This window comes from Trichomycterus rosablanca, chromosome 23, assembly GCF_030014385.1.
Source record: "Trichomycterus rosablanca isolate fTriRos1 chromosome 23, fTriRos1.hap1, whole genome shotgun sequence".
Classification (NCBI taxonomy): Eukaryota; Metazoa; Chordata; class Actinopteri; order Siluriformes; family Trichomycteridae; genus Trichomycterus; species Trichomycterus rosablanca.
In genome coordinates this window covers 12,690,010-12,704,296 of record NC_086010.1, presented here as the reverse complement: position 1 = coordinate 12,704,296, position 14,287 = coordinate 12,690,010, and the positions used below count along the sequence as shown (strand labels likewise).

The following is a 14,287-nucleotide window of genomic DNA, read 5'->3' as shown; positions in this document are numbered from 1 at the left end:
GCAGCTCCCCAGTGCCAGCAACACTCATGCAGCCCAAGACCATGATGCTACCACCACCATGCTTGACTGTAGGCAAGATACAGTTGTCTTGGTACTTCTCACCAGGGCGCCGCCACACATGCTGGACACCATCTGAGCCAAACAAGTTTATCTTGGTCTCGTCAGACCACAGGGCATTCCAGTAATCCATGTTCTTGGACTGCTTGTCTTCAGCAAACTGTTTGCGGGCTTTCTTGTGCGTCAGCTTCCTTCTGGGATGACGACCATGCAGACCGAGTTGATGCAGTGTGCGGCGTATGGTCTGAGCACTGACAGGCTGACCTCCCACGTCTTCAACCTCTGCAGCAATGCTGGCAGCACTCATGTGTCTATTTTTTAAAGCCAACCTCTGGATATGACGCCGAACACGTGGACTCAACTTCTTTGGTCGACCCTGGCGAAGCCTGTTCCGAGTGGAACCTGTCCTGGAAAACCGCTGTATGACCTTGGCCACCATGCTGTAGCTCAGTTTCAGGGTGTTAGCAATCTTCTTATAGCCCAGGCCATCTTTGTGGAGAGCAACAATTCTATTTCTCACATCCTCAGAGAGTTCTTTGCCATGAGGTGCCATGTTGAATATCCAGTGGCCAGTATGAGAGAATTGTACCCAAAACACCAAATTTAACAGCCCTGCTCCCCATTTACACCTGGGACCTTGACACATGACACCAGGGAGGGACAACGACACATTTGGGCACAATTTGGACATGTTCACTGTGGGGTGTACTCACTTATGTTGCCAGCTATTTAGACATTAATGGCTGTGTGTTGAGTTATTTTCAGAAGACAGTAAATCTACACTGCTATACAAGTTGTACACTGACTACTCTAAGTTATATCCAAGTTTCATGTCTATAGTGTTGTCCCTTGAAAAGATATAATGAAATATTTGCAGAAATGTGAGGGGTGTACTCACTTTTGTGATACACTGTATATATATACATAAATTACAGTACACACTACCGAAGTACAGCCGTTTGGCAACTGAGCAATTTAGCAGTATGATACATTATGATGTTTTTTAGTAACTTCTAACTAATTAATGTTTATTTAAAGATTTATATTTCTAAGATATGCAATGAGATTATTACTTAACATTTTTTAGGGTGTGTTGGTTGTAGAAAAGAAACCATTCATCCCATTACTTTTCATAGCCTCTCAGTATTAAAGATACAAAAAGTGGAACTTTGCAAGGCATATTTTAAATTAAATTACTAATTTTAAAATAGTTTATATAAAGTCATAAATTTGTAGTTTTTAAAGTACTTTTGTAAATTTCTATTAGTCAAAGGCGAGTCTAAATGTAAAAGCAAAAAATAAATAAATCAGTGTTTAAACATGCAATTAATAAACCATTTAATAAAGTAAAAGCATTTACAGAAAAAAAAGGTATGAAACCCATTTTCAACATTCAAAAGTTTATCATATGCAGAGTAAACAGTCAGTTGCACTGAACTGTACAATTCTTACTCTGCTTTTCTTGTGTTACAGCTAAAATAAAGTCAAAATTAAACATATAAAAGATCCAAAAAGAAGCAGGAAATATAAAGACAAAAAACAGGGAATAAACATGTTTTTGTAAGTTAATATACTTCTGTTTCAACCATTTATTTTGAATGTTACACTGTTCAAACCTTTTACAATTCAATCCTAAACAAACATTCTGTAAACAAAGATTTTATTCCCAAACATTAGCAAAGATGCTTGAAAAAAAATAAGATGTTGAATTTTAGTCACTATTTATTTCCATAAACAGCACACTACTTTATAAAGCAGAAGGTCAATGCGCCTGGGATGTTTTACATTTTTGCATGCTGGGAGTGAAATAAATTACTTGTGTCGATGTAAGATCAGCTCTGTGTAAAGGTCAGTGTGATCGTTGTTGCTGGTATGGGGATATTCACATGATGTGTGGCTTTTGCGCTGGCTGTGCCATTGCTCCCTATAAAGTTTACCGATGTTGCTGAGCTTCCCTGAGAGGAGTGCACCCGCACATTTGTTGTAATGGCTCGCGTTTTTAGCGCTTGGCACAGCGCTCAAATCTGACTGAACTCTGACCCAGTTTCCAGCTGACCTTTTAAGAGCACACCCAAAGAGACAAACTGTTTCATATGATGTGGGAAAAGTGACTCGGGCACTACAAACACGGAAAAGCTGATTCCCATTTCTCAGTACATTTAGAGGAAAAAAACAGCTAAACTTATGTTGATGGTTTTAGAGTGAATTGAAGGTTATTTCACACAAATGGTTATTTGTGTTGTGGTACACTTTTGATGCTCAAAGCCAACTAACTGATTAGCTAGGTGGTAATTTGCCCACAGTTTTGTGTCAAGCGAAGAACAAAAAGGCTTCTCATTTGAAAGCACCCTTACCTTAATACTTAATAGCAAAGCTGGCCACTGGCCAGCCATTAAAATCATTATATTATCACATAATGTTAACAATGATCTAGGGCAGATGGAATTTATATATACATGGACAGTACAATGAAATGCTTTTCTGCATATTTTAGCTTGTTTGTAAGCTGGGGTCATAGTACAGGGGAAGCTATTGTACAGTGCCCTTGGACCCAAGAGGGTTAAGGGCCTTGTTTAAGGGCCCAACAATGGCTGCATGGCAGAGCTGGGATTTGAACTTACAACCCACAGCTTTACCCACTAGGCTATGACGATCACATTTCTAGATTAAATCTAAATGTCGATGGACAGAGGATCTCCAGAATGTCTACAAATATGTAAGAAAATTATTACAATTTTAAAAAAACAATGTTTGTTTGAGAAGTACTGATAGGGATTTGCATATTTCTCCCTCTGTACTGAATAATATCATTAAATGATTCAAGGAATCTGGAAAAATTTCAGAGCAAAATGGGCAAGGGCACAAGCCTCGAAGCTGAACACCCATGATCACCAATCCTTCAGATGGCACTGCCTCAAGAAACATTTATCAATTATTGACATAACCACATTTGCAAGGGATTACTTCAGCAAACCTTTGTCAAGCAGTAAAATACAGAGTTACATTAACAAGGGTTCTGAGGCATCTGGGATAGACCATCACAGAGTGGAAACATGTATTGTGGACAGATTAATCAATACTTCAGATCTTTTTTTAAAAGCCAGGGTCTGTCATGGTCAAATCTGTAAAGTCATCTTTTTGTGAGCTAAGTTAAGATATAATTGGGTAATGCAGGAGGACAAAAGCAAGTACACTTCTGAGGAGTGGTGTAGCAGGCTAAGGATAATCTGTGATCCAAACAGACCCTAACCCCCATGGTTCAACAGGAGACTTGTGGAACAATTATTAAAAAAGATTTAACCATAATAGTGTAATACACTGCTTGGCAGCAGTTTACTTAATCTCTAAATAATGCAGGGTTACAGTGGAAAGACAGACAAAGCTGCTGTGTGTCACATGAACAGAGCCTGTTCTAAGCAGTTAAAAGCAACAGTCATGGCTACTAAAATGGGAAGAACTTGAAAAGCCTCCCACATCAGTGAAATCACATGTACGAGAGCATTTTGGCTTTCCTGTAACATATACTGACGGCTGAGAAAGGGTGGTGGACAATACCGTTACAGTATGTAAACACTGTGGCATGAGAAAGTAGGGCTGGGCGATATGGATCAAAAATAATATCTCGATATTTTTTAGCTGAATGGCAATATACGATATATATCTCGATATTTTTTCATCCCATATGGTAATAACAAAAAGACACTTCTGAGACAAAGCTACATGTTCCAAATTTTTAACAGGCACTTTTATTAATATTCATGCTGGGGAAGCTTCACATAAGAACTATTTTTCCTTAAAAAACAAAAAAAGAACTATTCTAAGAAAAAGTTTGTTGTTTTCTAACGTCTCACCTGTCGTGTAATGTGAATTACAAATATATTGTCTGGCTCTTTAAGAATGTTAAGTGCACTATAGGGCGCAGGGAGCAAGTGTGTAGGGAAGAGATCAGAATTGATCGTTTCCGGCTGTGCTCATGTTCTTCTGTTGTTTTGCACTGAGCTTGTGTGACATTAAAAGTAGCGTTCTCGTTAAACCTGTTTGGACTTTATACATTATTTTACATCAGTCGCCACAACATTGACATTTGCATTATTTTTTTTTTTTTTACGTATAGAACTCAGTTCTGCAATACAGGCAGAACTAATCGTTCATGTTACTGTGTAACTATTACAACATTTAATGCATTTTATTCAGCGTTCTGCTTAATGCACTTTATTATTATTTAACAGATTTATTTGTTATTTATTTGTTGTTTAATTGCTGTTTGCTCCTTGTTTACTGCAGAGTTAGTTCATGCAAATTTATTAATTTTTGGTTGTTTATTGGCCAAGAACAAGAAATACTATAATAGAAGATGAATAAATAAATGACGTGTCGGACGTCGGGCGATCGTGCAGTATAAACTAACATGATCATGTACAACATCCAGTACAGAAATCACTCCCCATAACGTTTGTTTTTTACAGATAGAGCAAATATATGTACGTTCACATATACAAACGCACAAGTCCAAACAACAGGAGACGCACCGTTACATTATTATTACTTTCTCAACACTTGCATGATTTACACTGTTTATATATGAAGTAAATACGTGCATGTCAGCGCGTGCATGTTTATTTCCATTTTCCAATATTGGTTTTTGAAACGAATAATGACTCGTTTTCTTGTTTTCCAACTTTGGGATTTTAAGTGAAAAACTAATGACCAAAGGTACACAGACCTCGAACCTTTTGTCTGGACTTGTTTTCGGCATTCTCTACAGAATACATTATTCTGCTGCTCATCTGACACTTCTCCACCACTGAATCCGAACCATCTCCAAATAACTGAGCCATTATTATTCTTTTTACTAACCAGCTCCTCCACCGTCTCCATGCTATCATGGGAGTTTTACTTACAGAAATGTGTTCTGAGGGCAGAAAGGATTGGTGGTGGGGAGGGGCGAGTTGTGTTCAGTGAGGGAGAGAGGCAGGTGAACATGTGCAGAGACAAACTGGGAGAAAAGAAAGACGAACTGTCGGATCAAATTGTAACGCAACATCTATATCGATATAAGCGATATTGTCTTATCCTATATCTTGTATGAAAATTTATCGATATTTTATAAAATCTCGATATATCGCCCAGCCCTATGAGAAAGCCATATGACCACAGCAATACATCAAGCATAGCCACACATTTAAAGCGGCATCACCGGGACAAAACAAGACACAACAACTTGAATGAACAACAAATAATTATTGAATATTTTAGTATTACTTTATTTAAACAATAAACGTCTTTAATGTTATTTTCATTTAAAACCATGGGAAGGTTTTCATTTTTAAGCATTAACCAATGGAAAGCTAACCTTTTTATGCTACTTTTTATACTAATATAAATATGATCCCATCTATGATTCTAAAACTAAGTAATAGATCTGTGTTCAGATTTCTGTGATGGATAAAAAGGTTAAAGCTGTTATAAGCTGTGTACCATCTAGTGAGTCAGTCAGCAAAATACTGCCTTTTGTTTTATATTTTACTGGTCCAAATTAATCAAAAGCTTGATGAGCTTTTTACAATGGCAGCACTGTGACGCAGCAAGGAGTGTGACTGTCATGCAGCACCAGGGTTCTGGAGACCTGGGTTCAAGACTAATCTCCAGTCAAACTCTGGGTGGAGTTGGTGGGTTACCCCCACCTCTCAGAAACATTCAGGCGCTGGACTGGCTACTCCCTGTTGCTTCATCTATCATAGTTTGGCGCTCTGTATAGCATAAAGATGTTCCTAAAGATGAAGACATTAAAGAATGCAGCCAATACCCATTTTCTGTGTTTAAGAGCATTGCTGTCGTTACAATAACGCGTGTTTGAAAATAATTCATACTAGGAATATGAAACACCAATGAAGTAAGATAAAAAAAAAAAAATCCTCGCTTCCAAGTTAAACCAAGAAACGTAAAAATACACATGCCACTTACCTATAGGTACACCGTCTTTAAGTTTTGACGAGCGCTTTCCATTAGCACCTTTATCAATAACACTGCTCACAGACTTCTTTCTTGACGCCATTTTCTCGTCTAATTCATCAACGCCCCCTTTGTTCCTCTCAAGTCATACCTGTCATACAGTCACGCGACCGGCCACAATCATAACCAATCACAAACCGCAGATTAGTAAACAAACCTATCGCGTTTTATTTTCACTGAAAGCACCGCCTATTCATCTTTCCGCTTTGTGCATTGTAAGGGGCTGACGTAAAATTAAATACAAACTATAAAATTAAATTACATATATCAAAGTGCATTGCTTGAGTTGAATACCAGAGTTTCTTTATTAATAAATAAATAAATGCACATCAATACTCAATACTACAGTAAATCATGTATGTGTTTTAATGTTTAAACGTAAAAAGGTTTACTTTGGGCGTTACTGCATTAGGGAGTCCAAAATTGTCAGATTTACATGGATTTATTTAGCAGTTTACTAAAATGGCAAAAATATTGTATTTTACCATGTTTTCTTGGTGGTGCCGGACCCAATGCAACTTTGGTTAGATGTCATGTTTAAAAAATGATTGAATTAATAAGTAAATAGCAATTTAGCAGTTAACACATTTAGCAATTAACACTTTTTTCTTAAAGTAGCCTACACGTTTTAAATGTCTACAATAGAAAATGTGTGGAGAATTTAGAAACGAAAAAATTCGATGACAACCCCATACTGTTAGACTTTAAGATGTGTTTGCAGGAAGAATAGGACAAATAACTCCTGAAACACTTCATCGCTTGGCGTGTTGTAAGAAGGAATAGCAACATTACAAAGTGGTAAATGCTTTACTGTCCCAACTTTTTTGGAATGTGTTACAGACCTGAAATGCAAAAAATGGATGTATCAAATGAAATGCAGCTGACCGGACAAAACATAAAATATTTTGGGTTCATACTGTCTGCAATAAAAAAGTAATTTAGTTTTTTATCTTCAGAATTTTTAGCAAAACACTAAACTCTCATTCAGACACTTTGATGTATTAGTCCAAATTGTGGTCAGATGCAAATTGCTTTAATGATACTTGAGATGTGTCAGAACTGGAGTCCACCTGAGATGGCATTGCATGAGAAAACATCATGCCACTGTGAAAAATCTAGCCACACAGGCTTAAGCATACTTTGGAAAACCGCTGTAACTTAATACAGTACACTGCTGCATCAAGAAAAGTAACATAAAAATGTATTAGGCAAACAAAAAGGCATACAGCAACATACACACAGATGTGCAGAATTTTCTAGCAAATTGGAAATGTACACTGTGGTCCATGTTTTAATAATTTTGACTTTGTTGCAAGCTTCAATTTCTAAATTTGTTTAGATTCACAAAATACAATTATGTTGGTCAGTAAAAACGAAAATATTTTTAAAACTTTTATTAAGTATATGAAAGTTTGAGTGAATTAACAAATCACATTGTCTTCCTACTGGGCAGTATGGTGGCACAGTGGCTAGTGCTGTCGCCTTACAGCAATAAGGGTCTAGGTTTGATTTTCCTGCCAGAAGGCCAGGGTCCATTCAGTGTAGAGTTTGCACATTCTCCCTGTGTCCGTCTGGGTTTCCTCCGGGTGCTTCAGTTTCCTCCCACAAGGTCCAAGACATGCAATTCTTCTTATGTTCACATTTTTTTTGCAAATGGGGATATTGTACAACAATAAAATCATATTTAATCATACAAAACTACTTAAACATTATCTCTCTCAGATGTTTTTCTACATTCATTTATGATTAGACATTAATTATCATTACCATCTTTATTCTTAGCAATTGTTGGTATACATGTTCAGAATTTTATTATATAAAAAGTAACCATTTTAATGTACATCTTTTTTTTGACTCATCACCACCAGTCATTCATGGCTTCTCCAGCTGAATGTCCTCTCCACTGTTCATCACATCCTGATATGGTCCTTGCTGAGAGCACTGGATCTGATGATAGGTGGAGTTGCACTCATCCAGGTTGAGACCCTACAAAAGTAAAAGAAATAAGAATAATAGGGGTTTGTGTCATAAAATCCTTACAACCAAGAACCACTTTACATAAAATTGGTTGTAAAAAAATACCTCATAAATATTTTCTTCTTCCTTGCCTTTTATTTTGTTCAGCTCGTTTATGCCTTTTGACTGTGTAAAAAAGTGAATTTAAAAGTGTAAGTTTACCCTTTACACAAGTAATCAAAATAAACACCACACACATCTCACAAACACAAATAATCAGAATAAAGACCACAAACATCGCACAAACACAAACAATCAGAATAAACACCACAAACATCCCACAAACACAAATAATCAGAATAAATACCAAACATCCCACAAACACAAATAATCAGAATAAACACCACAAACATCCCACAAACACAAATAATCCAAATAATCAGAATAAACACCACAAACATTTCACAAACACAAATAATCAGAATAAACACCAAAAACATCTCACAAACACAAATAATCAGAATAAACACCACAAACATCTCACAAACACAAATAATCAGAATAAACACCACAAACATCTCACACACACACAAATAATCTAAATAAACACCACAAACACACAATACATAAGCAGTTTTAAACAGCACAATTTCCAAAAGGAAAACACTGACAGCCAGTCCACAATAACCAAAATGACTAAATGACAAAAAAACAGAAATTGCACAGAGTATACAGAGTATATACTGTGTATACACAGTATTCAAAACTAGTGGACTTATTATCAAAACGGATGGACTACAGTCAGTAATTGTAAAACTACAAAGTGCTCCTATATGGTAAGTGCAGCTGATAAAATGGACAGTGAGTGTAGAAACAAGGAGGTGGTTTTAATGTTATGGCTGATCAGTGTATGTTAAATAGACTTAATTTTTTGTAGCAAACACTTTTGTATTAAAAGTAATTTGTAGATTGCTGGGTTTATGGGGTGTAAAAGCTTGAGAATAGGAGAAAGTTGTGTCATTATGCTATAATCTAAATCTAGTTATTAGTTAAAAGTTATTAGAAAGAAAGATTCATAATTTAAAATAATCAACATCATTCTTCTAATTATTTAATTATATGTGTTTCAGCCACAACAATTGCTAGCAGGTGTAATAAATCAATTATATAACAGAAAAAGTTATGCTTTGCAGCAACAGTGTAGGGAAGGCCCTTTCCTTTTTCTGTGCCCCTGTGCACAAAGTTTGCTCTATAAAGACCTGAAAAAGTTTGGTTTAAACTCCAGTGACCTGCATAGAGCCCTGACCTCAGCTTTACTCAACAGCTTTGGAATGAACTGAACATCAGTTGAGGCTTTTCGAACAACATCAGTAACCCCCCCCCCCCCCACACACCCACACACACCCACCCACCCACACACACACCCACACCCACACCCACACCCACACACACACACACACACAGTTCTGTGGGGTTAACTTCAAAGCTTTGTGCGGGCCACAGGACTTCTTCCACACCAATCTTGTCAAGCCATGTTTTTATGGAGCTCACTTTGTGCACAGGCACATCCATGCTGGAACAGAAAATATATAATTGATTATAATTGATTTGTTACACCTATATAGAGTATGCATAAAGGACCTTGCAGAGAAGTAAGGTGCCAGGAAGCACCACACAGATCAGCAGGAGTACACCTTCAGCAGTTATGATGCTGTTCTTAGCGCTCTCACTGATGTTCAGGGTCTTCCGCATGGGCTCTAGTAGAGAAATCAAAAGATCACATCTTGGTATCATAGGGGTGGCGGATCACAAACATGTTTATTCTCTTGCAGTGTGGAGTTCTTAAAGAGAATCACATTAAAACATTTCAATGTAAACAGAACCTTAAATAGAAACTGCAGATTCAGCGTACAGTTTTACAGGTTAATCAGTTTTGATGGGAAAATAAATATAAACAAAATTTAAATTTCTTGTGTAATTAAACTGTAGCTTTATTTTTAACAATGTGTCTCTACAGAACATTTTGTTTTAAGAGCTTAGACATGGTTGATTTAGTCACTGAATTTTGAAAGTCAGCCCGAGTGACTTTCATTTTGATTTTCAGCCTTTTCTTTTGAGATCTCTCCACATTATGTTTATTAAACTTTAGATCTGGACCCATTGCTGACCACTTCAGAACTCTCCAGGGCCTAATCCATTTCTAGGTGCTTTTAATGTATGTTTTGGGTCATTGTCCTGATGGAAGATCTACAGTATGTTTGGTTCTGTAAGAGCTCATTTAATTAACTGAAAATGGTACATTGATGTTCTTTACCAAAAAGCTCTGTTTTGGTCTCCACTGGACTTTTTCCTAGAATAATTGTGGCTTTATCAGATACGTTCTGGCAAACTACAGTCTGTTTTTTATGTCTCTTTGTCAGCAGTGGAGTCCTCAGGGGTCTCTTACAGCTTCCCATTTCATTCAGTTGATGGCTAGTAGCAAGCTAGCACTTTCATCATTTTTTTTTCCATCAATGTCCAGGATCATTCTTTTGCAGTGCAGCGACACTGACATGGTGGTGGTGTGTTTGTGTGTGTTGTGCTGGTATAAGTGGATCAGACACAGCAGCGGTGCTGGAGTTTTTAAATACCGTGTCCACTCACTGTCCACTCTATTAGACACTCCTACCTAGTTGGTCCACCTTGTAGATGTAAAATCAGAGACGATCGCTCATCTATTGGCTGCTGTTTAAGTTGGTCATCTTCTAGACCTTAATCAGTGGTCACAGGACACTGCCCACGGGGCGCTGTTGGTTGGATATTTTTGGTTGGTGGACTATTCTCAGCACTGCAGTGACAGTGACTCCATCAGCATTGCTGTGTCTTATCCACTCATACCAGCACAACACACACTAACACACCACCACCATGTCAGTGTCACTGCAGTGCTGAGAATGATTCACCACCTAAATAATACCTGCTCTGTGGTGGTCCTGGAAAAGTTCTGACCATTGAAGAACCATTGAAGGACCTGACGTTTACATGTTCAGTACAAAATACAACTGTTATCTGTATGATGTTTATGTGTAATTATGATATGTTTTTACTGTTATATTGTTTTAAAAAAGGTTATTGGTTTTGGTTATTCAAAAGTATGCATTATTTATTTGTTTATTTTATTTGAGGCTGATAAAATGTCAGTTGCTGTATTGAGCTTTCTTAACTAGAAGACTAGACACAGACACATCTTACTGGTGATTACTGTGATATTTATCCCCAAAAGTAGGTTGTATAGCTGTGCACACACACACACACACACATTAAAAAATTTTTTTTACTCACCATATACATGAAGGAAGGTGCCAGGCGTAAAGACAATGTGACCTGCCTGTGTTAGAGAACACTGATATAGACCTGTATCATTTAAAGTGACATTTTCCAGCTTCAGATTATTACACATTTCATTATTTTTTTCATCCCCTGTCTGCGTCATTCGTTTGGTATCATTGATAAAAGTTTTGTTGGTAGAAACAGTCAGGAACCATTTCATGCCTGGTTTACACTGTTTACAGCTGTAACAGCATCGTACAGTGGCTGTGTGCGAGACAGGAATCCGCAGAGAGGGCTGGTCGTACTTCAGTATAATTTCTGCTTGTTCAGCTTTGCCAGCAGCTTATAAAACAATGTAAAATCAAGTAGTTAACTTACTTTTGTCTTTGCTTTTATTGTGTAATGAGTTACAGAGTAGCATAATTTACTATAAATAGTACTACAAAAAGTGAACACAATTCCAGGGCTAGATGAACATGTTACAAGATAGTTGCTAAGTAAAGCAACACTAATAACAATAATAATATTAAATCATCAATAGATATCCATTATATTCAGTGAACATTGGATATATTGGATCCATTATATTATGTAAATTTTTCCTTCCCACTGTTGCCTCGGTTTGTTCATTAGTGTTTTTTTTTTACCTGAAGTCTGTATAAATTTCCTTTTTCAAAAGAAAATGTTTATTGTAATTTGTCTTAAAACTGCATAACTAGGTGTAAGGAGCATAAAACCAAGGCATTAACATATACCTATAAAAAGTTAACTTTTATTATTTTACTATATCTAGATAGATCTATGTTTTGAGAAGCTAAAGGATGCCTTTACCCTCAAGGTCTGCTGTATGTAGTAAGTATGATGAGGGATCTATAATGGTAGGGTAGCTATCTTTCTGAAATAATTCTGTCCAGACATTGATTTACATGATTGCATAAAACCAATCTTTAGTAATTTAACAGTAATTGTTGATTTAATTTTCCCACTCTATGGTAAAAACACTTACTGCTAGTTAAGTTTCCATCTTTAAGGAAAATAATACACCTATACTTAATGCAGAGTGGTTTAATAAACACTGAAATTATGTTTTCATTCTACATCCAGTTATCAGACTTTAAACATTAAACTTTGAAGGGACATTCTAACACAGACTAGATAGTAGATAATGTACCTCCTCAATACCCGACGAACTGAAAAAATAGTTTAACGTTCCATCAAACTATTAAGAACCACTGTATGACCGCATTCTATATTTTTTATGTTTGTGCACCCCTGTACATCACTACTTAAATATAATACTGATGAGTTTTGAACATCTGCTTCAGTAGGAGATTGGCTCCATCAGAGCGGAACACACATACACACACAGGTGTTTCTTGTCTGAGGCAAATGAGTTCAAAATTAACTTGTAAAATCTTCAATATTTTTAGCAAACACATTTTAAACATGCCTCAAAAACTAATTCTGGTCATCTCAAGTCATTTATTACTGACATTTATTAACACAGTGTCCTGGAATGTACTTTGTTGTTCATAGAAATACAATTCTTGTGTTAGTTTTTTTTATTAGGTTCCCTTTGTGTAAAATTGTTTATGAACTTTGTTGTTCATATAAATTAAACAGTCATGCTACAGTCTATGTTTTGTTAAATGCAAATTTAGCACCAATATAAATAATTATTAAAACTCTTTTATGAGTTTAATAAAGAACACAAATAAACAGGTTTTATAAAGCATTCCTACCTGCTAGGAAACAGATGAAAAAGACAATTATTTTCTCCATCTGCTAAAATGTCTTAAAGTGGTGTAAAGAAAAAGACTTCTTTCTTAACTCCTCTTCCTCAATTGTTCTCTCTTGTTTTAATACCAAGAACTCTTTTGTTCACTCCCCCTTTCCCCTGCCCACTTTTCTACCCTAATAATTGTTTTGTGCTCACTATCTTGTAGACACTTAACCTGTATTTACATTTATTTATAGCCAAAATGCTTTTAAAATAGTTTATTGTTTATTTAAAAACAGAAAAGAAAAAATTACAACAGTAATAAAAGTACCTCAAATTCTTCAAAGATTCATACATGATAAAGGAAGCCCTAATACACAGAACACTACTTGTTTAACAGTACTGCAAGAACCAAGAGGTGCAAGTGATGCAGAACAATAATAGTTTATAATATATAAAGAACTATATGGTGGATGTAGAGAGTGAAATAAAACAATATGTTCCAAAATTAAACATTCAAGTTTAAACAGATGCTTTGTAGTAACTTCATAGAAAAATATTGAGACCAGGACAGAAAGCCAAGATTATTTAAGCTGGTATAATAAAAACAGTGCACGTGAGGACCAGTGATAAAATGCTACCACACCCTATAAATGTGGAACTAAAACTTAAGGGGTTTTGCCAATTAAACAAGTGAGTGCCACTAAATTAATTAAAAAAGCAGAAAAAGAAAATTATATTCTTAGCACAGCCACTCTGTATCATAAATACATTTGTACATAAAATTACTAACACTAATGTGTGTCTACGTTCGATTAACATAATAAAAGAAAGTTTAAAATGAAAAAGACCGATCACTCTTTCTCTTGCTCTTTCTCAGGAAATTTAAACTACAGTGCTGTAAAAAGTAACTGCCCCTTTTCACTATTACTGCAGTTTGTCACACTAATTATATATCAAACTAAATAAATCATACAAAGCAAAAGTTAAAAGATAAATCACAAAACATTTTGTGACACAGTAATGTCAGAATTAACGTTTGCAAACCTGCATCAGCTAAGTGAACAAATTATTCGCCTCCCTAATATTATATAATATAATGTATATATTTCCTGTTAAGAGCAGTCACCTTAACTGATGTTTACTAATGGTACTGATAAAACAGCTACAGTTCATATAAAAAATTATAGACATGGCCCTGTGTGAAAGTAAATCCAAGAATCCATAAACCCA

General features: G+C 35.9%; 2 protein-coding genes across 2 annotated transcripts in view; both read right to left on the bottom strand.

Moving 5' to 3' along the window:
- The window catches only part of lipeb (lipase, hormone-sensitive b), a 47,827-nt gene extending 41,715 nt beyond the window's left edge, over window positions 1–6,112 (bottom strand). The window contains 1 exon segment of the mRNA XM_062985444.1: window positions 6,022–6,112. Within this exon segment, the coding sequence (XP_062841514.1) occupies window positions 6,022–6,112 (91 nt within the window).
- Window positions 6,113–7,448: 1,336 nt separating this feature from the next.
- cd79a (CD79a molecule, immunoglobulin-associated alpha) lies at window positions 7,449–13,213 on the bottom strand. The gene is made up of 5 exons (XM_062985754.1): window positions 13,077–13,213; window positions 11,347–11,676; window positions 9,667–9,782; window positions 8,152–8,211; window positions 7,449–8,055 (listed from the first exon to the last, which is right to left on the bottom strand). Exons 1-5 carry the CDS (start codon window positions 13,114–13,116, stop codon window positions 7,942–7,944), a joined length of 660 nt encoding a protein of 219 aa, XP_062841824.1. The 5' UTR covers window positions 13,117–13,213; the 3' UTR covers window positions 7,449–7,941.
- Between the last annotated feature and the right edge of the window lie 1,074 nt (window positions 13,214–14,287).